This window comes from Helianthus annuus, chromosome 2, assembly GCF_002127325.2.
Source record: "Helianthus annuus cultivar XRQ/B chromosome 2, HanXRQr2.0-SUNRISE, whole genome shotgun sequence".
Lineage (NCBI taxonomy): Eukaryota > Viridiplantae > Streptophyta > Magnoliopsida > Asterales > Asteraceae > Helianthus > Helianthus annuus.
Window position 1 is genome coordinate 171,419,519 of NC_035434.2, and position 27,559 is coordinate 171,447,077.

Genomic DNA, 27,559 nt, shown 5'->3' on the forward strand with positions numbered 1-27,559 from the left:
TTTATTCATTTCATATATTTAAAACCTTTTTGTATAATCGTTTTAAGAAGTTTATATTTTAGGGGCTCGTATTTTATTTTCACACAGGGCCTCCATATTTTTGAAGATTTTTGAAAATTTTCGGAGACGGCCCGGGTGTTAATTGAAATCTCATGTGTCGAGGTAGATTTGTGGATTTTTCTTCATAGTCGATTACCTTATAGCCTCTCTTTTTAATTTAACTTTTACCATGTCATGCTTGACTTCTCAACATAAAATATGCCAATTGCTTACATTTTACATGTAATAAACTACATTAGATTATTACACTTGAGATTTAGGACTTTACAACATCAATGGGTTTGCTACGAAAATGAGTGATTAACTAGCCACTAGTCAATTAAATAAACAAAGATCAAAACTAAGGTCTCTATCTTCTACAACTAGAACTCGTGTGAAAATACAAAGAGTAGAATCATTGGGTTTGAGAATAAACTTTCCCGAGTCATAAGTCCTCAACATTCTCATCCGAGGCCCATGTTGGACACTATTATCCACCTAGCCCAAACCCGGATAGATTAGGATTTTAAATGGGCCTAACATATCCGAGCGGACATAAACACAAAAAGATAAGCAACCGAGCGAACATAAACACAAAAAGATAAGCTCTTATGTTCATGTCCGTTCGTTAATAAATTAATGTTGTTTATTTTCTTTTGTTAAGATGTTAAACATATATATAAACAAATTGTAGGATATGATGAACTTCACCTCGAATCATTGAGGATATACTTAACAAAGTACCTAGAAAGCTACAAACATATCATATTATCCTTGATCATGTTTATGGCAAAATATCCATTCAAGCGAATAGGTGGTGGGCTTATGCGAAACTTGACACAAAAATGTTCAAAAAGAGGACACGGAAGGTTGTCAGTAGATACATCCGCTAGTTGAAGCTTGGTAGGAAGAATTTTACTATATAACTAACATGGAAGGCTTTTAGCCCGTTTGTGAGAGATAGGACTCCCCCTTGATAAGATACCACTACGATTATCACAAAGGATTTTCGGATGAGTGAGTGACAAAGCATAGAGTTTGCGAAGGAGCTAGATGTGTGAGCCGCTCAATTTCAACAACACTATTTCCCATGACACAATACTTGGATTCACAACTCGATCAGCACTTCGTTTATTGCTTTTTAGCACTCGTGAAATTAGATTACCACCTAGAAAAATAGAGTAGCCATATGTTAATTGTCTAGTTTTGATGCACAAGTCAAAATTTGCATCCAAATACCCAAGGGGCGATGTCGTATAAGGGCACTGAAAAATTAGATCATGAGAAAAAAATTCCTTTAACATACCAAATAATTTGCTTAACGGACTGAATATGCAGCCATAGTAGGAGCATGAAGAAACTGACTAGCTTGATTAACGACAAAGGAAAGGTCTAGAGGAGAGTTATTTTAAGGTATTGTAGGGCTCCAACAATTGAGCGATACAAAGAAAATCAGAAAAGATCAAGCCAAGACTAGATAATGGGTAAGAAAAAGGGCTCCAACATGGGTTAAGAGTCGTGCAAACTAACGCGAATAAGAATACCATGAGCATACTTTGCTTGACTCAAAAAAAAGAGAATGTTGTCCGTGTAAGAAACTTAAGTCCCAAGAAGTAGTTAAGGAGACTAAGATCGTTAATTGTAAATTCTTTATGTAGGCATGATTTGTAGTTACGAATAGTACAGTCATTGTTGTCGATTAGGACAATATGATCAACACGCAATGGAGGCGACAATGGTGGTGGCAGCAACAACAGTGAAGGTGGTACTACCCATATTGAACCATATTAAGTCGACAAGTTTTGTAAGAGTGACAAGTTTTGACCCGTTATATAAACTTAGTAGACTAAAAATAAATCCGTTGTATAATTTAAGTTGGCCCATGTGAGCAATACATATATCTTTTTACTCATATCAACCCATTTATGAATTGGGCCAACAAACATAAACATAGAAAGAAGCGTTAAGTTGTAAAATCGGACTTGCAAAATTTCATAATTTTAAATATATGATCCAAAAATCTTAACGCTAAACAAGTTTCCATGAAACGATCTAAATAGATATTGTATTTAGTTATAAATTTTTTTTTAGAATTGTCTCTTAGCCTTAATCTTAATCTAGTTTTATTTTATTTTTATGTTTTTTTTTTGTATTTTGTTACCCCTTAAAAAAATTTCACGTTACCCTGAGATTATTTTACGCTACCTCTAAAAAAATGGGCTTTTATTAAAAACCCTATAACAAACGAGTTAAAAAGGCCACTATAGTTAAACTCAATAGCTCACATAATTAAAACATAAAAACCCACATGGCAAAAATAATTTTGAACGTTACCCCTGAAATATTTGTCGAGATCCGCCACTACTTTAACTATAATACACAAGTGATCATATTAACAAGGGAATATAAAAGAACACGAACAAACCTTAACAGACGGATTTACCGCACGTCACAGACATAAATGAACGAGAATTACACCCAGGGGCGAAGGATAAGAGGGGCGGGGAGGGGCGGCCGCCCCCCCGAATTTTTCGCTCAGTAGTGTTATATATGTAGTTTTCGTATAGAAATTTGTGGGTATATACGTTTTCGCCCCCCGGTTCTATAGAAATTTTTTGGTATATACGTTTTCGCCCCCGCGGCCGAAAAATTCAAGCTTCGCCACTGATTACACCTACTTTAGCTGTTAGGTGTTCGTTCATTTCACTAAACGATCACCGACACAAATTTCACCTCAATCGTGATTTATAACTTTGAGTCAAATAACATGTTAATCAATCATCAATAGGTTTAAACTTCAATTCAATGAATCTAAAGCCTCAATCACAAAACAAAACAAAACAAAAGTAAACAAAAGTCAACTAACAAATCACATGTACTTCAAATTAAAAAAACTTCACAAAATTAAAACATAAAATATTCTATACACAATAAAAACAAATAACAATAATAATAATAATCAGTCGGAATGATCATCGGAGTACGGATCATAACCAGAAAAACAACCACCATCATAACTTAAATCCGAACCCGAACCCGAATCCGAATCTGAACCCGGACCCGAACCCGAATAATCTTCATGATCATCATAAGTGTAAGAATAATAGTAATACGAATCAGCAGGCGAAAACGGAAGACAGAAGAAACTCCACAAACATAATGCAAACTGACTAAACTGATGAAGAGGAAAACAAATCACAAGATCGAACAGTTCTTGGGTGGAGATTCGATCGGAGAAACATACTATGGATTGCCATACGTCGGTGGAGACGGTGGCTACTGATGCAAGTAGCACCGTGTTGAATACCATCGTGGCCGGACGGTGAAGGTTGTTATAGATACAGATTTGTGTATGTATATGTCGTTAGGAGGTTGAATTTGGATTAATGGTGGTTGTTTTTGGTTTGTGAATGATTATGGGGAATATTGGTGTTGAGTGTTGACTTTCAATGATTTTTTAGTTTGTTTGTTTTGTTTTTTTTTTTTTTTTTTACAAGAAAACTTCATTAAAAACAACCTCCGACCCAAACAGGCAAAAGGCCAAACAAGAACACACTCCCTCGACCTAAACGGGCAAAGGGCACAAAAAATTACAGCATATACATAGGGTATTTACACCAGTCACCCCAACTAATATGATTACATGACGTTCTATTTCTGATCCAACTATAACCTCTCGACTTAATCTCCCTCACAATCTCCTGCGGGCTACGCCTGATTTGATTGAAGACCATGTCGTTCCTTCCTTTCCATATGCACCAACACGAAATAATCACTAACCCTTGGATGATTTTTTTAGCCTTTTTTCCAGCTTGAGAATAAATGTGTGAATCCAGAATGTCTTTGAAGTTGAAAGCAAAAATTGGGGGGATCTTACACCAAACACTTAACTCCGACCACACCCGATTCACCACAGAACACGCCGTAAAAAGGTGCTCCACTGTTTCCTCAAACTCATTACAGAAAGGACACAAAATAGAAATGATGTTCACATTCCTTCTTTTTAAGTTCACTCTCGTAGCAAGTCTATCCAGGTTACCTCTCCAAGCGACAATGTTGCATTTAATAGGCACCCATTTACACCACTCGAAATCAGGAAGTTGACTATTACCCCTTTCGATAATTAAGGCCTTTTTAACAGCCTTCACCGAAAACCCATCTTGGCTATCATCATTCCAAACCCACCTATCCTTAGAGTTGTTGAGAGTCACCTTATTAAGAATCTCTCTACACTCCTGCCACTCCTTTAGCTCCACGTTCGTCTCCGGCAATCTAGACCAGTTCCATGTTAACCCATCATTTCCCCTGTTCATCTCCATTCTATCTGCAACCCTGCAAGTTTTAAATATTTCCAACCGAAACAAATGAGGCCATCTATCCATAAAGGGAATTTCTCCTTCCCAAGAGTCGATCCAAAACCTAATATCTTCCCCGTTTCCAACCTTACCCAAAACCAATTGATTTAAACCCTTCCCTTTAATTTTAAAATTGAAAATCGATTTTACAATGTTTTTCCAACACCCTCCCATATTACTATTGAATGGAAGAAAACTTCTTTGATTTATTTTACCATGACAAGCATCGGCCACTTTCCTCCATAAATTATGCTTTTCAACCCCGTATCTCCATCCCCATTTGATCAAAAGCGCTACATTGACCTCTTTGAGACGACTGATACCCAACCCACCACAAGATTTAGGCCACGTAACCCACTCCCAGGCCACCCAGTTTATTTTGTTATGATCATTTGATCCCGCCCAGAGGAATTTTCTCATTTTAGTTTCCAGCATCTTGATGACCCCAGCTGGAACTTTATAAAGCGACATGTAATAGATAGGGAGACTTTCCAACACAGAATTAATAAGAGTAAGTCTACCCCCTATCGAGATAGTTTTTGCTTTCCAAATCGACAATCTTTTATCAAAAACCTCAATTATAGGAGACCAGTTACTTATTCTATTCATGTTAGCCCCCACCGTAATACCCAAGTAAGATAAAGGAATATTACCTGTGTTACACCCCACCACCTTGGCCATATCCTTAATATCGGAAAATTCCACCCCCATCCCGTATAAGTCAGATTTATTCAAATTAATTTTTAATACCGAACAAAGATAAAAAATCCTCAAACATCTCACCACGCTCACCACATTATCCTTATCCCAAACCCCCATCAAAAGGGCATCATCCGCATAAAAAAGGTGTGAAATATTCGGACCATTGTTAGGCAATTGGATACCTTTAAACCACCCCTCTAACCTTGCTTTGTCGAGAATGTTTGAGAGAGCTTCCATGACTACTAGGAACAGGAAAGGAGACAATGGGTCTCCTTGCCTAATTCCTTTGGAACAGCCAAACTCAAAGGTGGGAGACCCATTGACTAACACCGAAGACTTAGCCGAGGAGATAACCCCTTCCACCCATTTACACCATAGATTAGGAAAACCCATTTGCTCCATGATATCCAACAAAAACCTCCAGTTAACATTATCATACGCCTTTTCAAAATCTATTTTAAGCAAAAAGGCCTTTTTTCTCTTTTTTAATCCATGCCAAAATTTCGTTAACCATAAGGGGACTGTCGAGAATGTACCTGCCTCTAAGAAATGCCGTCTGATTTTCCGAGATGATACTCCCGATCACCTTTTTGAGCCGATTAGCAAGAATCTTAGAGATAGTCTTACTTATCACCCCAATTAGGTTGATTGGTCTATAATCTTTTAAGCCCAAAGGGTCCTTGTTCTTCGGGATAAGCGTTATAAAGGAAGAGCTGCATGCCTCCGATATCTTACCTTTAATGTAAAAAGAAGCCAACATGTTAGAAAAATCAATCTCAAATAAAGACCAGTACCTTTTGATGAATCTGAAGTTAAAACCATCTGGCCCAGGAGCTTTGTCCGCCCCGCAATCGAACACTGCACTCTTGATCTCTTCACCACTGAAAGGAAGCACTAGAGAAGCTGCCTCCTCTATCGCCAATCGTTTTAAGTTGTGACATATGAGTTTAGGTCTGTCCTTTATTTTTTCCTTGAACGCATTTCTGTAAAATCTCATAATCTCCTTTTTGATCAAAACAGGTTTGGTCGTCCACACACCATCTATCATAAGCCCCGGAATATTATTACACGCCCTCCTACTATTGATGTACCCATGAAAGAAAGCTGAATTTTCGTCTCCTTCCAAATCCCACTTAATCCTCGCTCTTTGTTTGAGATCCTTGACTTTGTATCCTTCCATCTCCTTAATATCTTTCATACATTCCGCTTTGGTCCATTCCTCCTCTTCAGACAGCTCTCTACTTTCAGACAATTCATCTAATTTTTCCAGATCCTCCTTTAAAGCCCTTTCCCTATCTCCCTCCTTAACTAACACCGACTTTTTCCATTTTTTAATACCCTCCCTGATCGCTCTAAATTTCTTCATAAGCATAAAATCCGGATCCCCTCCCTCCCCCCCCCCAAATCAGCAATCGCCTTATTAATCACAACATCGAAATCTTTTCTCTCCAACCAAGAGTTAAAGAATCTAAAAGGTTTGGGGCCAAAATTTTTGTTCGCACAGACCAGAATAATCGGACAATGATCCGAGTGCACCCTCGGTAAGGCTCTAAGGCAAGCCACCGGCCATTCAGAAAAAAAATCTTGACAAACCAAAACACGATCAATTTTGCTTTGTTTGTTACCATTATCATTAATAAACGTAAATTTCCGCCCTTTCATATCATATTCCCTTAACCCGTTATCATTTATAAAAATATTAAAGTTGGAAGCACAATTTTTGTTGAAAATAGAGTTCCTTCTTTCTTCCTTCCAACGGACTGCATTAAAATCCCCCAAAATGACCCACATCCCTATGTAATTGCCCAAAACCGACCCAATTTCGTCCCATAAAGACTTTTTTTGAGGAGTTTTTTGAGGAGCATAAACGTTGATGATATTTAACTCCTTATTACTCCCTTTCAGGACACCCCGAGTTAACAAAAAATTAGGATGTTTAATAGAATCGTGTACCTTATATACGCTAGGGTCCCACATGCTTACCACCCCTCCAGATCTTCCAACCGCCGGAACATGGTCCATCTCAAATTTGCCAACACCCCAAAATTTTTCGAACACGATACCCGAAATGTCACTAAATTGTATTTCCTGTAACGCTATAAAATCTATCCCATTATCCTTTTTTAACTCTCTAATCCACCCCGCTTTATCCTTAACTCCTTCCCCTAATCCTCTAACATTCAAAGAAAGAAAATTCATCTTGTCACTGCTTGAATACCTTCTTCCCTAATCGCCTCTCTGATCAAATGTTCGTGGTTATGAAGATTGACTCCTACCAGTTCCCCATGTAAAAAGTTGCTTGTGTTTCCTTGACAAAGTTCACTTCCTCTTCACTTGGATTGTAGTTCAAGTCCTCCACCACAATATTATTATTTTCTTTTTCCACCGCTTCGTCTTTTTTATTTCCTAACTCATTAACTACGGTCCCCTCATAAGGTTTAGACATAATGATCCGTTCGATCTTAATGAAACAATTGTTTGTTTTATTTGAATTTAAATACGCAAGTTGGAGGTAAGTTACAAATCTTTTTAATTTTTTATTAATTTATGTTATAAAATAATACAATTTTTTTTTTTAAACATGGTTATGATTAGTTGTATACATGTTGTAAGTTTTACAATGTGGAATTGTGGATATCTATATGTGGGGCTGGGCTCTATAAGAAACCCCATCTTTTTTAAAAAACCTTGGAAACCCAACCTCATCCATTGATTCTCTTTCATCCAACTTGATCAATGGCTCTCATCATTTTAGTAACAATTATAATTAAAAGAAATAGAATAATGCACATTTGAAAGTCTGGGAGGGCATTTTCGGTAGAACAAAACCCACTTTTTGGCATTGAAAATGACAAAACCCACTTGTGTCATAATCTCTCTCCTCTTTCTTCTAGTCAAATCTTTCAATTAACTATTATCTCTCTCCTCTTTCTTCATCATTGAAAAGAAGAAAGCTTCATGGTCTTCAATGGTGATCCTTCAATGGTGAGCTTCATTTGAAGATAATTTCAGCGTCATGTGGTCTGAAAAAATCACAAAGACACACGCACGAGTGTGTGTGTGTGAAGAGCGATGACAAGATGAATATTTTTAGAGAGAGAAAGTTGATGTTTTAGATAGAGAAACAACAATCTTTATCACAAAGACACACGCACGAGTGTGTGTGTGAGAAGAAGGTTTGAAGATCTTCTTCGTGTTCATCGGACGGGTATAGATCCGGTAAGTGTTCTTGAAATATCATTTCACACTTGATTTTTTGTTGAAATGGTTGTTAATATGTTTTTGTGTGCTGAAAGTGTTTTAGTATTGGTTAATGGGGTATCCATGGTTAATGTTAATGTATTTTAAATAAATCAAAAACTTTAGGATGAGATTTTGAACGGGTTTTTTTGTTGGTTTAGTTGCTTGTTAGGGGCTTTTGATCTTAACAGTAGCTGTTTTTTTGTTGGTTTGAGTTGCTTGTTTGGGTTTTTGATCTGAACAGTAAGTGTTTTTTTTTGTTTGGTTACTTGATTCACAGACTCAGGCCCATAACACGTGTTAAGCCCCCCTGTTATAATGTTATATAACGTGTGTTGATTTACAGAAACAAACCCATAAAGATATTCAATTGAGAAGCTGGATGGATGTAGGAGAAGTTAATGTGTGTTCTAGTAATGGTTAATGTTAATGTATTTTAAATAAATCCAAAACTTTAGGATGAGATTTTGAACGGGTTTTTTTTTGTTGGTTTGGTTGCTTGTTTGGGGCTTTTGATCTTAACAATTTTTTTTTTTGTTGGGTTGCTTGATTTACAGAGACAGACCTGTAACATGTGCTAAGCACCTGTTAGAATGATATATAACGTGTGTTGATTTACAGAAACAGATCCATAAAAGATATTCAATTGACAAGCTGGATGGATGTAGGCGACGTTAATGCGAGGACATTGAATAAGTCACATCCTTTGGGAAAGAAGTCTTCGTTCATTTATAACATGTGTTAGTGGTTCATGCTGTAACAGAACACCATGATGTAAACCTGACATGTGTTCATGTATAACATGTGTTAAGCCCCTGTTAGAATGATATATAACATGTATTAACCTTTTGTTAATTAAAAAAACAAGTAATATCTATTTTATTTTTGTTGATGTTTAAAATATCCGATAATGTGGATACTGAGCGTAAAACTTGTACAAGTAATAAATGTATAAGTTAGTATGTAACGTGTAATATGAAACGAGCCATTTATGGTAACACATGTACTGGTATAATATGAAACGGGTAATTTGTTTTGCACATTTTGGAATGTATAACATGTGTTAAGCCACTGTTATAATCTTTTTGTAACCTGACATGTATTCATGTATAAGCTAGTGGTTTACAATGTGTTAAGCCTCTGTTATAATCTTGGTTTAACCTAACATGGTGTCATGTATACCTGGGATAAAATGTGTTAAGCCTCTGTTATAATCTTGGTTTAACCTAACATGGTGTCATGTATAAGCTAGTGGTTTCCAAAACACCATGATGTGTATATACATACTGTAACATGTATTAAGCGACTGAAATATATAACATGTGTTAAGCATCTATTATAACATGTGTTAAGACTTCCATAATAGATGCATAAACTCCAATAGTAACTTAATAACAACAGAGTAAACCTGATATAACGTGTGTTAAGCCTCTATTATAACATGTTTTAAGACTTCCAGAATGGATGCATAAACTCCAATAGTGTGTTAAGACTTCCAGAATGTGTTAAGTCCAATAGTAAACTCCAATAGTAATATGTGTTAAAACTTCTAGAATGGATGCATAAACTCCAATAGTAACTTAATAACAACATAGTATACCTGATATAACGTATGTTAAGTCTCTTTTATAACGTGTGTTAAGGCTTCCATAATGTGTTAAGTCCATACCGTTTTAACATCATGTACTAGACAAAACAATAAGAGTCTCAAAATACATATTACTAGTAAACGAAAATACATAGCACTAAGAAAAATGGTGGAGCTTCCTTTGACAGTCTGCCTTAGCTTTTCAGCGGCTACCTTTGCTGCCTTAGCTTTTCAGCGGCTACCCTTGCTTTATTGTTTGGGTCGGTCTTGAAACGGTTTGTAAACATGTGGGTGTGCGTATGCCATGGAAGTTATAAAAATGTGTTTTCATGTCTCACGTAACACGTGTTATGTTGTACATGGGTTTCATGTCACATGTAACACATGCATGTCCGAGAAGTTCAAACTATAACACGTGTTAGTTGTGTTGTGCTGTAACATAAACATGGTCATGATCCTTGAGCATCTGATCCACGTTTGACGAAACCAACGTTTGCTATAACACGTGTTATTTGTGTTGTGCTGTAACACAAAAATAAAAACCTGTAAATTACATAAACATTTACCCCTTTTAAGAACCATTTTAACAAAAAAAAAAAATCATGTTTCATCTCTAAAACAACCATTACACAAAAACCTATTAACAACCAGGTTTTATGAATAATTTTTGATATTTTAAGTGTAAAAAATGGAGCCAGACGTTGAATATCATCTTATAAAGTCCATACCTATATCAATTTTAAATTCAATATTTTATTGGTTCAATATTTAAGTGTAAAATAGTAGAACCGTAAATTATAATCATCTTTCAAAAGTTCATACCTACGTGCTCAAGTTATCAACTAACATAAACTCCACAAAATCAGAAAAATCCATACGAAATACCCAGAATCAAACATATATGAAAACATATGTTGCATAAAACTAAAAGAGTGTAAAAAACTCACAAATATCAAGATCTGAAACAACATATACAAATCATATTTTATATAAACAAAAAAAGTGTAAAAAACTCACAAATATCCAAATCTGTAACAACATTATGAAACATGTGGACAAAGGAGATCTAAAAGGAATGGAACAAGATCTGGAAGGGGTTTCCACGTGGATCTGACTTCATATATTAACATCTTCATCACAAAACCACGTTCTTCATCAGGGATTGATCGATCTGATTTTCGTTCTTCACTTTGTTCTTCATCGTTGACAATGAACCTGTTGGGGAAACTATGGACCGGTGACATTAACTCGGAGGTTGGTGGATTTGTCTCTATGGCCATTAATGGAGAAATGATAATTTGGAGGAGAAGATGAAATATGCACTTTCTCTTTCTGTTAAAAGAAGATATAAATTAAAATGAAATGAAATAGGGTAAAAGAAAAATGGGGTGGCTGATTTGAACACATGAGTTGATTGGCATTAAATGATCATGTCAGATCAAATTGGGAAAACAGCTTGGGTTGGGAAATTACTGATATAACCTTGAGATCAAAAAGGATTAACAAGGGACTATGGCAACGTGGATTAATATAGGCCACAAGTAAGGTTTTCTAAGTTTTCTAAGTAAATGGGGTTTTTTGCATAGCATTCTCCTCTATATGTGATAGATAAGTAACTAATTGCGTTAAGTATTATAAGGCCCAGTATTATAATTTTATGAGCCTATGATTATTTTTCTCACTCCTCATATTTCATCAATTTGTATTCTGTGTGTTAGTTTATTTTTTTAATTAATAAAAAAAAGCAATAGTAATAAAGCAAAGTAAAATAAATAATTATTATCAAATCCCTTAAAAAAATATAAAATTAATTTTCAAAATATCATTTTATAATTCACAGAGTTTCTGTTTGGTTTTTCTGAAAAACTCTGCGCAAGCTCTTCTGTCTACGCTGCGCAGACCACGCGCAGTCTGTTTGTTTTTCTGAAGACGTTTTATTAAAAAACGTCTGCGCGAGCTATTCTTGGTGCAGACTTGGCCCAGTCACTTCTAAGATATTTTAAGGTCTGCAGAGAGTTAAACACCACCACTCACCACCACCGCCCATCACCACCACCACAGTTCACCATCACCGTCCACCACCCACTACCGTCCATCACCACCACCACCACAGTTCACCATCACCGTCCACCACCCACTACCGTCCATCACCACCACCACCGTCCACCACCACCACCACCGTCCACCACCACCTCCATCACCACCACCACCACCATCCACCACCCACCACCACCGTTTACCACCATCAACGTCCAGTACCACCACCACCCACCACTGTCCGTACACCACCACCAGTTTATTTTAGAAGTTTGCATACGTTAAAAAACAAACAACCTTTTTCTTGCAGATTGCAAAGATTTGGTCCACCTCCTATTCTACAAATGTCTGCAAATGTTGTTCGCAGACTACAAACATTTTACCTCTTAAAAAATAAACAACACCTAAGTATTTAATATTTCTTTTATTCATTTGGTGTAATACACAAATTTCTAAACTAGTTATGTTATGGATTCACAACTTATCACATAAATAAAAACTTACAATTTACCTTAATAATCTGGAACTCAAAATAAAAGGTTATATAATCCAAGAAAAAAGCTAAGATTTTGTATTTAGGGTCAAAGTTCTTACATAAGCACGATTTTTTTTCCTTCGAAATTGTAAGGAATCATATAAATTCTAAAGAATTGAATAAGATAAAGTCTAAAGGAAAAATAATTAGTAACGCACAATTTTAACAAAGTTAAACAAACAAGTAATAAGAAACAAAATTAAACGATGACCAACGAAACAAATGTTATATGAAAGAATGAGTAATTTGATACGAAAATGTTAACATACTAACCTTTATCAAAGAGTTTGTATTTAGATAGGCAAGTTAAGTGTTGTAAAGGTAAGGAAAGATGACACGTGATCTTTGCTTATAGGACGCACACGCCCTTATGGTCTTGCCAAGACGATAAAGGCAAGTTTCTCCTATCGGAATAATGTCCTATCGTCGTGATAAACATCATCTTTTTACAAAGGTTCTTGATGGCGCTATGAAGGGTGAATATCAGCCATGTGTAGGAATCCCCATCAAAAATTGTTTCCTTCATATGTATGGTTGTTACATGTAGTTATTATATAAAGAACCTCCGAAAATCAACCAAGCACAATGTTACATAAGTAGTGAAATTTGAATAAGATTTAGGAATCTATAGTTTTAAACTAAACTTATAATCACTTATATTTTATTTAGAATGGTAGCACATTGTCTCATCTAAACTTTAGTACTTTACATAATGCTACTTCATAGTTTGTAGCGTGACCCGAACCCTTAATTTCTAAAGGAGAGGATACCATTACAATTATAAATAATAGAACGGGCCGAATTGTCCTTCTTGTTAACAGAAAAAATGGATGAAGTTAACACAGTAGACTAAAATGGCAACGGTGAAACCTTTTTGGACCCACAGGCGAAAAATGAAACCTTTAGATTAAACTGGCAAAATGACCCAAATCACATAGATTAAAATGACATTTAACTCAAAAATAAAAGAAAAATCTAATAATCATGGTTATGTTGTGCAATGTTATGCTTATGTACTTGTTGAAGGCCTGCAATTTTCCCTCGGCCAAGTATTTGTTTGCATCCAACTTCACACCCAATTTCACAAGCGCGATCGCTGAGCGGTTCTAGCACCATGCAAATATCCATGCACGCGGCTTTGCATGATATTGTACCTATTGGAGATGGAGCCATGGTGTCTGAAGGCGGTGTTGCTGTCTTAGAAACATCAAACATCTTAGCCATTCTATTCTCTTCCTCTTTAGAAATCTTTATCATATCCTCCGTCCGCGGCCGCGATGTCGCTAAAGACAATGTTGTCACCACCACCAACATGAAAATTGCTTGTTTTTCTAAAGGCATGTTTTTGGAGTTTGGGGGTTGAGAGTGAAAATTGAGTGTTTTCACAAAATGTTTAAAGGGAAGTCCATTTCTTTAGGTTCCATGTTTTACTCTTCATCACCCTATATATGTGCTAGATGGCTGGTAAAATTTTCTGAAATAAATATCTACATTTGTAATTTGTATATTTCTTTAAGATTAATTTTGACATGAGTAAATTACTTTTTAAGTCCTTGTGTTTTAGTGGTTTTAATTATTTGAGTCCAAAATCAAAATGTTTAACACCCTGAGTCCCTAGACGCTTTTTTATAACCATTTGAGTCATTTTGAGTCCAAATTTTAACCTTTTAAGTCCAATTTTTTTTAAACAAAATTGGACTCAAACTGTTATAAAATAAACAAAATTGGAATTAAGACATTATAAAATAAATGACTAGGGACGCAGGGTATTAAACTTTTTGATTTTGTACTTAAGTGATTAAAACCACTAAAACACAAGTACTCAAAAACTAATTTACTCTTTGACATATATAGTTATTATTTTATATATTCTTGAAAAATATTCGTTTCTCTGTGCATCAGTATTACTAAGGCTGTTCAAATACCTCGAGACTCGTAGCTCTATAAAACTTGTTTGAAATTAACTAGAAAAAAAACTCGCTCGAAAACCGTTTAAGCCAAATTGGCTCGTATAAATTTTGAGCCGAGTTGAACCCGGTCGGGTAATTTTGATACTGCCCCTATCCTTGTGTTGGCTATGCATATTAAAAAAAAACATTGAACTAAAAATAGATATACGAAGACATTTCATCATATTTTGAAGAGTAAAAATAAAAAATAAAAAGCAGTCCACTAGTTCGTGCCAGGTATCGAATTTGAGAAGTTATGGGGACCAGGCAAATTTGAGATGGACCATGTGCCAACTGCTGGGAGATCCGGGAGAGTAGTGAGTATATGGGATCCTAATATCTTCAAGGTACATGATTCTATTAAACACCCTAATTTTCTTTTATCTGTAGTGGTTTTGAAGGGGAGCAATAAAGCTATTAATGTTATTAACGTTTATGCTCCTCAAAATGTGACACAAAAGAAATCTTTGTGGGATGTCATTAGGAGATTACTGGGTAGTATGTCGGGACGGTAGGTATTTTGGGAGATTTTAACGCGGTTCGCTGTTTGGAAGAAAAGATGAATTCTAAGTTTAACAAAAAAAATGTGCTTCCAATTTTAACAACTTTTTATTGATAATGGGTTGAGAGAATTCGACATGAAAGGAAGGAAGCTCGTATCATAATAATAAGGGCAACAAACATAGCAAGATCGACAGGGTTTTGGTATGTCAGGAATTTTTTTCTGAGTGGCCGGTGGCATGTTTGAGGGCGTTACCTAGGGTTCACTCGGATCACTGCCCTCTAGTTATGTCTTGCTCAAATAAAAATTTTGGACCTAAGCCGTTCAGATTTTTTAACTCTTATCGAGAATATTTCGATGAGGTGATCAAGAAGGTGACTGATAATTTTTCCGGAATCGGAGATGCGGATGTGCGATTAATGGAAAAATTGAAAAGAATTAGGGATGGTATAAAAATATGGAAAAAGGAGGTTTTAGCTAAGGAAGGGGAGAAATAGAAGATTTTAAACGATGAGCTTGAAAAAATGGTTGAATGGTTGAATGGTCGGAAGTTAGGGAATTATCTGAAAAGGATGAGTGGATCAAAGCGGAATGTATAAAAGATCTAAAGGAGTTGGAAGATTTAAAAAATAAAGACCTTAAACAAAGAGCTAGAATTAAATGGGAAGTAGAGGGAGATGAGAATTCGGTCTTTTTTCATGGGTATATTAATAGTAGACGGGCTTCTAACAATATACCCGGCTTATTGATCGACGGAGTTTGGACGACTAAACCTTCCTTAGTAAAAAAGGAGATTATGGGCTTCTTCAAAGCGGCTTTCAAGGAAAAATATAACAGCAGTCCTAATCTTAATTGCTATGGTATCAAGAGGCTTTCGGAGGAAAACGCCGGGGGGGGGGGGGGGGAGTCTGTAAGTGCATCTCAGGATGATAAATGCGAAAAGCGGCTTCTAGAAGATTTGCTGAAAGTATTAAATGCATATCAAGTTTTTAAATTAAATGTTTTCCATTATTTAAAAAAAATTGTTTTCTATTATTAAAGTAAAATTTAATAAACTGAAGTTTCACTTTATTCATGATTTTAATTTAATTATATTAAAGCTACCTATGTTTACATGTCTTTGATAAGTTAAGACAACATTAAATCAAGCTAGTAAATAAATAAAGCATTTTCACTTTATACTATTTTTAAAGTCTTAAAAGTATGAATCTATCTACTGTAATAAAAGAAACCAAGTTTTAAACACGTGTTATTAATTGAAGCCATCTATTTTTATAGATAATTAATATCAATTAAAAGATAATTATACAATTAAATTTAACATAAATTTAAACAATTCATTTAGAAGATAATATATATAATATTTTAAAATAGAGTAAATTACAAAAATCGTCCTTTATGTATGTCACTTATTGCAAACTGTCTCCTTTGTCTTCAATAATTACAGAAAAAGTAGTCGATATTTGCAAACCCTTTCAAGTTATGCCCTTTTGTTACACCCTAATTCATATTTGACAAAAAGTCGCAGCAGAAACTCATGCCATAAAATTTCTTTCATTATTAACGTCATGACTTACTTGAAAGTACGTTTTAATATGTATCTTTTACAAAAAAAAAACAAAGCATAAGTCCTGATTACTAATAATACATATTCAGTTATTCCCGTACAATCTAGCTTGTGACTCGCTCTTCGAGCTCTATTCCTCGTGATAACCACCCATGATTCGTACAACCTGCACTCACCACATACATTCATCACATTAGTATACAATACATAAACAAGACTCAATACATGTACACTTTCCATTCAGCTTTCTCTCTAACTTTAAGCATATCATTAGCGTATCCATTCCCTTGTGAGTCTTCAATAATGTACCTGCGTAAATCTTCGTTTTCCAGGTACGTGATTAATATCATTAACACTTAACGTATCCAAAATCATACTTACATATACTCTTGCATACATCCATACCTCAATACATACATGCCTGCACTCATACGTATCTTCATATATTCATAAATACATTTCTACATATGTACCTACATTCATACGTCTCTACATTCATGCCTACGATCGCACGTACTCCCATACATACACAAATACACATTTGCATACATACGTACATTTCTACGCCTTCACATATATACATACTATCATACGTATCTTCATATATACATAAATACGCTTCTATATACGTACCTACATTCATACGTCTCTACATTCATGCCTAAGATCACACGTACTCCCATACATACACAAATACACATTGGCATACATACATACATTTCTACGCCTTCACATATATACATACTATCATACGTATCTTCATTTATACATAAATACGCTTCTACATACGTACCTACATTTATACGTCTCTACATTCATGCCTACGATCACACGTACTTCCATACATACACAAATACACATTTGCATACATACATACACCTCTACATACATACATACCCTTCAAATACATAATCTAATACATACTTACATTCGCTTTTGCATTTAGACCTCGATCGAGTCTTGGATTGTACGGGTTCTTGGTCACGAGAGCACACCGGTTTGAGTTCAAGTATTTACCTCCTTTTACTTGATTCTCTCAAACCAGGGCTCTGATACCAACTTGTTACACCCTAAATCATATTTGACAAAAAGTCGCAGCGGAAACTCATGCCATAAAATTTCTTTCATTATTAACGTCATGACTTACTTGAAAGTACGTTTTAATATGTATCTTTTACAAAAAAAAATAAAGCATAAGTCCTGATTACTAATAATACATATTCAGTTATTCCCGTACAATCTAGCTTGTGACTCGCTCTTCGAGCTCTATTCCTCGTGATAACCACCCGTGATTCGTACAACCTGCACTCACCACATACATTCATCACATTAGTATACAATACATAAACAAGACTCAATACATGTACACTTTCCATTCAGCTTTCTCTCTAACTTTAAGCATATCATTAGCGTATCCATTCCCTTGTGAGTCTTCAATAATGTACCTGCGTAAATCTTCGTTTTCCAGGTACGTGATTAATATCATTAACACTTAACGTATCCAAAATCATACTTACATATACTCTTGCATACATCCATACCTCAATACATACATGCCTGCACTCATACGTATCTTCATATATTCATAAATACATTTCTACATATGTACCTACATTCATACGTCTCTACATTCATGCCTACGATCGCACGTACTCCCATACATACACAAATACACATTTGCATACATACGTACATTTCTACGCCTTCACATATATACATACTATCAAACGTATCTTCATATATACATAAATACGCTTCTATATACGTACCTACATTCATACGTCTCTACATTCATGCCTACGATCACACGTACTCCCATACATACACAAATACACATTTGCATACATACATACATTTCTACGCCTTCACATATATACATACTATCATAAGTATCTTCATTTATACATAAATACGCTTCTACATACGTACCTACATTTATACGTCTCTACATTCATGCCTACGATCACACGTACTTCCATACATACACAAATACACATTTGCATACATACATACATACCCTTCCTACATCGTTACGTACATGCATACACTTGTACATATCTTTATACATACATACATACACATCTACATACGTACATACTTTAACGAACACGTACTAGATCACGCTTACCTCTTACATAATCATACATTATGAACATGGGTCTTAGACTTAGCTTTATAGCCCATAAACATCTAAGGAACCATCAAAATCATGTTTGGAAAGTCCACCGTAGTCCACGGATATCAAACCGAAGCCCACGGTACATAAATTAACTTAAATAACAAGATTTCAGCTTTTGGGACTTGGGAAGGCCGTCGCCGACGCCCCTAGGGCCGTCGGTGACGGGCCTTGCATTTACCCGTAACCCAAAAACCCGTAGACAGGTAATTAACCCGTCAGCACAAAAACTGATTTTCCCTTGCCCGTCGGCGACGGCCCCCTACCCGTCGGCGACGCCCTCTAGTTTTTGCAGTTTTCTGCAGGTTCGTTTCGTCGTCCGTACGCACTAAAACGCGCGTAACTTTTGAACCGTTTACCCGTTTGACCTCCCGTTTCTTCCTACATGCTTGTAAATTCACATTCTATCATATGAACTTAAAATCCCATATCCGGATTAAGGAAATTCTTAACTTACACGCTATCGCCTTATTATTCATTTATGATTTATTCGACCCGTTCATGCCTTCATCCACAAAACTTGTTTGTTTGACCAAGACTTCTTATGAACCTAATAATGTCAACATTGTATATCATACAAGATTAAATTCTCGGATGTCTTGCATCCTCTTGACCCATTTTCGCTCAAGAGCTTATTTTGACCCGTTAAGGGTATTTGCGCATTTTAAGTTCTTTAGCTTACGACAACCATGCTTCTCGCTTTCTTGCTTTTTCAAAACATTCATTTAATCAAATAGCTTGTTTGTAATCAACTTTTAAGACCATTTGCTTGTTTTACCCATCAAGGGCGTTTTTGTCAACTTTGCTCTATCCTTAACAACAAAGGACTCCCTTGCATAAGTAACCAATCCTACTACTTAGCTACAGTTCTTAATCACACATACCTCGCTCGGATCAAAACTAAGATCCGTTTAATACTTCATCGGTCTCATACAATTCTTTCCTACTTGACCTCGATCATCATACTTAATTAAATTGCACATAACTTTACATAAACAATTAAGAAGTGATTACAAAAATCACTTACCTCGTGCGTCCATGTTCATACTCGTTTCCTCGCCACTTTTGACCCGTTAGCCTTCCGTGCTTGATTCCGTCTCGACATGATTCCTATACTTCCATGTCATCGAAATCACATTCTTATTAGCATACATAATTGTGCATGTTAACGATCATATCGATCGCATAATTCCTATTTGACTTTCATTAGTTACTTCTAGCAAGCATAATACATGTGACCAAATTCATATCATTTCAAACTCATGTAAACCATCATGTCATCGCATTAAACACACATTCGTCAAACACGCTCCATATAACTTACCTTAATCTTACAATTATGACAACTCGTCTAACCATCCTTCTTATACACGGTTGACTTTTAGAAGTCAACGGTTCATTTAGTTTAACTTTTGACCTATCATTATATACCCGCAACATCATAATCGACTATACAGACGACAATACATACATTTTATCATACGATTGGGGTGCGTACCATCTTTTAAGCATAACGTACAACTAATTTATGCACAATCTTCTAAATTCATACATAGTTCATCAAATCTTTCTACTAATCAACATGTGGTATTTAAAATTAAACATCATACATATTATCATCACATTTTGTTCACTTCATCTAACAACAATTCACCATTTCTTATCCAATTTCTTTAAACATTCACACGCATGTATGATTCCAAACATTGTTAACATAAGCAAATCATCAATTTACATTACATCATCTAAAACCCACTTCATAACTACTTATTAATCACTTACAAGTGATCTAATCTTAAGTTCTTCATAATTTCATCATACTTTTGATATGTGTACTACCTTGTAAGCATAGTGTACAACTAGTTCATGCATATCCTTCTAATTTCATACATAATTCATCAATTTCTTCCTTCTAATCAACATGAATCATACATGCATAAACATCAAACATACTAGTATCACATTTCTTTCAATTCCCCTCATAAGAATCCATCTTACAAATCAAAATACATCAATTTTAAGCAAGAATTTAGACATAGATGATTTACCCATGTCATCATCTTCACCATAACAAACGGGTTTCACCCTTAAACATCAAATTAACCTAAACCATGCATAATCCATGTTCCAAATGATGAATCTAACACATACTCATGCCCAATTTTATACCAATTCATGATCTACAACATAACCCACTTCGTGGTAATCATCAAATCTAGAATCTAAGACATACCTTATGATCCCCTAGTGTAGGTGATCACAAATTCGCGTTCGGTTCTGAATTTGAGCTTCATTTATCCTTCCAATTTGATGAAAAGGATGAAGCTAGGGTTCTTGGCTCCATGGGAGCTTCCTGCCCATTCTCGAACACACGATATGTGTGTTTGTGTGTGAGAGTTTTGTTATTTAGTAACTTAACTTTCATCTTGTTCCATTTGGCCCCTCATCTTTGTCACTTAACATAAATTGCACTATTTTGGTCATTTAAGACTTTTAACCACACACTTAACTAGGTTAATTAGCCTAGTTAGTTATTTCATACTAAGTTATATAGGAACATACGACAAGTATAAACATTCGGGTTTTGGGGTGTTACAAGTCTACCCCCCTTAAATAAGGTTTCGTCCCCGAAACCTTTCTCATTTCCTCTTACACACACACACATTTACGTTTGACTTAATAGTCACATCAAGAGTTCTAACATAATCATCAACAATTTAGCAGTTAGCATATTTCATTCGAACATTCATTATACTAGATGATTATTCGTCTATAATCCTTTTACAACTTCTTATGTACATGCTATTACACATTCCATGTTTCATTCCTTAAGGTTACTTATTTTGCCTATCTTTGTAGTTTGACCTCTTAAGATAAACGGACTTTTCTTACTTATCATAGATGCATTGGGGTACACATTCGTACTTCCTTCCATTCATGCTTACTTATAAAGGCATTCATTACATCCTTTTTATGTTTTAAATCCGTCCCACGGATTTAAATGTAACATCCATACCCTTCATTCCTTCTATGTTTGAATCCATCTAGCGGTTTCAAACATATCATTCGTACCTTTTCTTCCTTATATGTGTTTAACAAAAACTTAAAGTTTTACCTACCTTCAGCAACAAGATTTTAAAGTTAGTCATCTCAGTTGTCGAATCATAATCACTTCATTTTAGTTCCATCCATATATGAGCTTTCTTCTTTCTTACACATTCGACTACCCAAGTAATTGGGTTCGGCATAAACACTCTCAATGAGAGTTAAGCATACACATTCGACTACCCAAGTAATTGGGTTTGGCATAAACACTCTCAATGAGAGTTAAGCATACACATTCGACTACCCAAGTAATTGGGTTTCGCATAAACACTCTCAATGAGAGTTAAGCATACACATTCGACTACCCAAGTAATTGGGTTTTTCGCTTTTAACATAAATTCTTCTTTCTATCCGTATAACGGATTAAGCTTCTAGCATTCATTAGAGCATTCAAAGTCACCCGTTCAAAACGGATGGTAGCTTATTCTTGCTCGACTTGTTCGCTAGAACCGGTCGGCTCGCATAGCTTATCATAACCTTCGTTAGCATAACCAAATCCGCAATGGGTTTGCTATTTCGCATTCGCTACAACATAGCGCCCACCTGCTACCCAGTTCTACCGGACATACCTGCAATAATTGCCACGGTCTCACGAACGTCATATGCTTCTTGCGTACTGGCCAGGTGCGCAATCCACACACTAGTTTCGTGCCTTCGTGTAATCATCGCCTTATGCCCGAGAGATGGGTTTCAGTTTCGTGCATATTTCTAAAACTTCCCCAAGACCACATCATTGTCTTTCGTTTAATAATTACTCTCCCAAGGAGACCCCTTCCTTTTTCTTTTGACATCGGTACTCATACATATTAGTATTGTGTACCTGGGGTTAATTTGCCTATTTGCACCTTCGCCCGCCTTGGCGTTCATCCTATTCTGCATTCACGGATCACCCTCTTCAAACTCTTAAGCTTACCTTGCACATAACATACTATTAGTTTCCTTCAAATACATAATCTAATACATACTTACATTCGCTTTTGCATTTAGACCTCGATCGAGTCTTGGATTGTACGGGTTCTTGGTCACGAGAGCACACCGGTTTGAGTTCAAGTATTTACCTCCTTTTACTTGATTCTCTCAAACCAGGGCTCTGATACCAACTTGTTACACCCTAAATCATATTTGACAAAAAGTCGCAGCGGAAACTCATGCCATAAAATTTCTTTCATTATTAACGTCATGACTTACTTGAAAGTACGTTTTAATATGTATCTTTTACAAAAAAATAAAGCATAAGTCCTGATTACTAATAATACATATTCAGTTATTCCCGTACAATCTAGCTTGTGACTCGCTCTTCGAGCTCTATTCCTCGTGATAACCACCCGTGATTCGTACAACCTGCACTCACCACATACATTCATCACATTAGTATACAATACATAAACAAGACTCAATACATGTACACTTTCCATTCAGCTTTCTCTCTAACTTTAAGCATATCATTAGCGTATCCATTCCCTTGTGAGTCTTCAATAATGTACCTGCGTAAATCTTCGTTTTCCAGGTACGTGATTAATATCATTAACACTTAACGTATCCAAAATCATACTTACATATACTCTTGCATACATCCATACCTCAATACATACATGCCTGCACTCATACGTATCTTCATATATTCATAAATACATTTCTACATATGTACCTACATTCATACGTCTCTACATTCATGCCTACGATCGCACGTACTCCCATACATACACAAATACACATTTGCATACATACGTACATTTCTACGCCTTCACATATATACATACTATCAAACGTATCTTCATATATACATAAATACGCTTCTATATACGTACCTACATTCATACGTCTCTACATTCATGCCTACGATCACACGTACTCCCATACATACACAAATACACATTTGCATACATACATACATTTCTACGCCTTCACATATATACATACTATCATACGTATCTTCATTTATACATAAATACGCTTCTACATACGTACCTACATTTATACGTCTCTACATTCATGCCTACGATCACACGTACTTCCATACATACACAAATACACATTTGCATACATACATACATACCCTTCCTACATCGTTACGTACATGCATACACTTGTACATATCTTTATACATACATACATACACATCTACATACGTACATACTTTAACGAACACGTACTAGATCACGCGTACCTCTTACATAATCATACATTATGAACATGGGTCTTAGACTTAGCTTTATAGCCCATAAACGTCTAAGGAACCATCAAAATCATGTTTGGAAAGTCCACCGTAGTCCACGGACATCAAACCGAAGCCCACGGTACATAAATTAACTTAAATAACAAGATTTCAGCTTTTGGGACTTGGGAAGGCCGTCGCCGACGCCCCTAGGGTCGTCGGCGACGGGCCTTGCATTTACCCGTAGCCCAAAAACCCGTAGACAGGTAATTAACCCGTCAGCACAAAAACTGATTTTCCCTTGCCCGTCGGCGACGGCCCCCTACCCGTCGGCGACGCCCTCTAGTTTTTGCAGTTTTCTGCAGGTTCGTTTCGTCGTCCGTTCGCACTAAAACGCGCGTAACTTTTGAACCGTTTACCCGTTTGACCTCCCGTTTCTTCCTACATGCTTGTAAATTCACATTCTATCATATGAACTTAAAATCCCATATCCGGATTAAGGAAATTCTTAACTTACACGCTATCGCCTTATTATTCATTTATGATTTATTCGACCCGTTCATGCCTTCATCCACAAAACTTGTTTGTTTGACCAAGACTTCTTATGAACCTAATAATGTCAACATTGTATATCATACAAGATTAAATTCTCGGATGTCTTGCATCCTCTTGACCCATTTTCGCTCAAGAGCTTATTTTGACCCGTTAAGGGTATTTGCGCATTTTAAGGTCTTTAGGTTACGACAACCATGCTTCTCGCTTTCTTGCTTTTTCAAAACATTCATTTAATCAAATAGCTTGTTTGTAATCAACTTTTAAGACCATTTGCTTGTTTTACCCATCAAGGGCGTTTTTGTCAACTTTGCTCTATCCTTAACAACAAAGGACTCCCTTGCATAAGTAACCAATCCTACTACTTAGCTACAGTTCTTAATCACACATACCTCGCTCGGATCAAAACTAAGATCCGTTTAATACTTCATCGGTCTCATACAATTCTTTCCTACTTGACCTCGATCATCATACTTAATTAAATTGCACATAACTTTACATAAACAACTAAGAAGTGATTACAAAAATCACTTACCTCGTGCGTCCATGTTCATACTCGTTTCCTCGCCACTTTTGACCCGTTAGCCTTCCGTGCTTGATTTCGTCTCGACATGATTCCTATACTTCCATGTCATCGAAATCACATTCTTATTAGCATACATAATTGTGCATGTTAACGATCATATCGATCGCATAATTCCTATTTGACTTTCATTAGTTACTTCTAGCAAGCATAATACATGTGACCAAATTCATATCATTTCAAACTCATGTAAACCATCATGTCATCGCATTAAACACACATTCGTCAAACACGCTCCATATAACTTACCTTAATCTTACAATTATGACAACTCGTCTAACCATCCTTCTTATACACGGTTGACTTTTAGAAGTCAACGGTTCATTTAGTTTAACTTTTGACCTATCATTATATACCCGCAACATCATAATCGACTATACGGACGACAATACATACATTTTATCATACGATTGGGGTGCGTACCATCTTTTAAGCATAACGTACAACTAATTTATGCACAATCTTCTAAATTCATACATAGTTCATCAAATCTTTCTACTAATCAACATGTGGTATTTAAAATTAAACATCATACATATTATCATCACATTTTGTTCACTTCATCTAACAACAATTCACCATTTCTTATCCAATTTCTTTAAACATTCACACGCATGTATGATTCCAAACATTGTTAACATAAGCAAATCATCAATTTACATTACATCATCTAAAACCCACTTCATAACTACTTATTAATCACTTACAAGTGATCTAATTTTAAGTTCTTCATAATTTCATCATACTTTTGATATGTGTACTACCTTGTAAGCATAGTGTACAACTAGTTCATGCATATCCTTCTAATTTCATACATAATTCATCAATTTCTTCCTTCTAATCAACATGAATCATACATGCATAAACATCAAACATACTAGTATCACATTTCTTTCAATTCCCCTCATAAGAATCCATCTTACAAATCAAAATACATCAATTTTAAGCAAGAATTTAGACATAGATGATTTACCCATGTCATCATCTTCACCATAACAAACGGGTTTCACCCTTAAACATCAAATTAACCTAAACCATGCATAATCCATGTTCCAAATGATGAATCTAACACATACTCATGCCCAATTTTATACCAATTCATGATCTACAACATAACCCACTTCGTGGTAATCATCAAATCTAGAATCTAAGACATACCTTATGATCCCCTAGTGTAGGTGATCACAAATTCGCGTTCGGTTCTGAATTTGAGCTTCATTTATCCTTCCAATTTGATGAAAAGGATGAAGCTAGGGTTCTTGGCTCCATGGGAGCTTCCTGCCCATTCTCGAACACACGATATGTGTGTTTGTGTGTGAGAGTTTTGTTATTTAGTAACTTAACTTTCATCTTGTTCCATTTGGCCCCTCATCTTTGTCACTTAACATAAATTGCACTATTTTGGTCATTTAAGACTTTTAACCACACACTTAACTAGGTTAATTAGCCTAGTTAGTTATTTCATACTAAGTTATATAGGAACATACGACAAGTATAAACATTCGGGTTTTGGGGTGTTACAAGTCTACCCCCCTTAAATAAGGTTTCGTCCCCGAAACCTTTCTCATTTCCTCTTACACACACACACATTTACGTTTGACTTAATAGTCACATCAAGAGTTCTAACATAATCATCAACAATTTAGCAGTTAGCATATTTCATTCGAACATTCATTATACTAGATGATTATTCGTCTATAATCCTTTTACAACTTCTTATGTACATGCTATTACACATTCCATGTTCATTCCTTAAGGTTACTTATTTTGCCTATCTTTGTAGTTTGACCTCTTAAGATAAACTGACTTTTCTTACTTATCATAGATGCATTGGGGTACACATTCGTACTTCCTTCCATTCATGCTTACTTATAAAGGCATTCATTACATCCTTTTTATGTTTTAAATCCGTCCCACGGATTTAAATGTAACATCCATACCCTTCATTCCTTCTATGTTTGAATCCATCTAGCGGTTTCAAACATATCATTCGTACCTTTTCTTCCTTATATGTGTTTAACAAAAACTTAAAGTTTTACCTACCTTCAGCAACAAGATTTTAAAGTTAGTCATCTCAGTTGTCGAATCATAATCACTTCATTTTAGTTCCATCCATATATGAGCTTTCTTCTTTCTTACACATTCGACTACCCAAGTAATTGGGTTCGGCATAAACACTCTCAATGAGAGTTAAGCATACACATTCGACTACCCAAGTAATTGGGTTTGGCATAAACACTCTCAATGAGAGTTAAGCATACACATTCGACTACCCAAGTAATTGGGTTTCGCATAAACACTCTCAATGAGAGTTAAGCATACACATTCGACTACCCAAGTAATTGGGTTTTTCGCTTTTAACATAAATTCTTCTTTCTATCCGTATAACGGATTAAGCTTCTAGCATTCATTAGAGCATTCAAAGTCACCCGTTCAAAACGGATGGTAGCTTATTCTTGCTCGACTTGTTCGCT

At 35.7% G+C, this 27,559-nt stretch overlaps 2 protein-coding genes across 2 annotated transcripts; both read right to left on the minus strand.

The window, feature by feature from the left end:
* Positions 1–2,813: 2,813 nt before the first annotated feature.
* On the minus strand, positions 2,814–3,436 carry LOC110907835. The gene has a single exon (XM_022152761.2). It carries the CDS (start codon positions 3,347–3,349, stop codon positions 2,999–3,001), a length of 351 nt encoding a protein of 116 aa, XP_022008453.1. The 5' UTR covers positions 3,350–3,436; the 3' UTR covers positions 2,814–2,998.
* A 3,022-nt stretch (positions 3,437–6,458) lies between these two features.
* LOC110900742 lies at positions 6,459–7,295 on the minus strand. The gene has a single exon (XM_022147610.1). It carries the CDS (start codon positions 7,293–7,295, stop codon positions 6,459–6,461), a length of 837 nt encoding a protein of 278 aa, XP_022003302.1.
* Between the last annotated feature and the right edge of the window lie 20,264 nt (positions 7,296–27,559).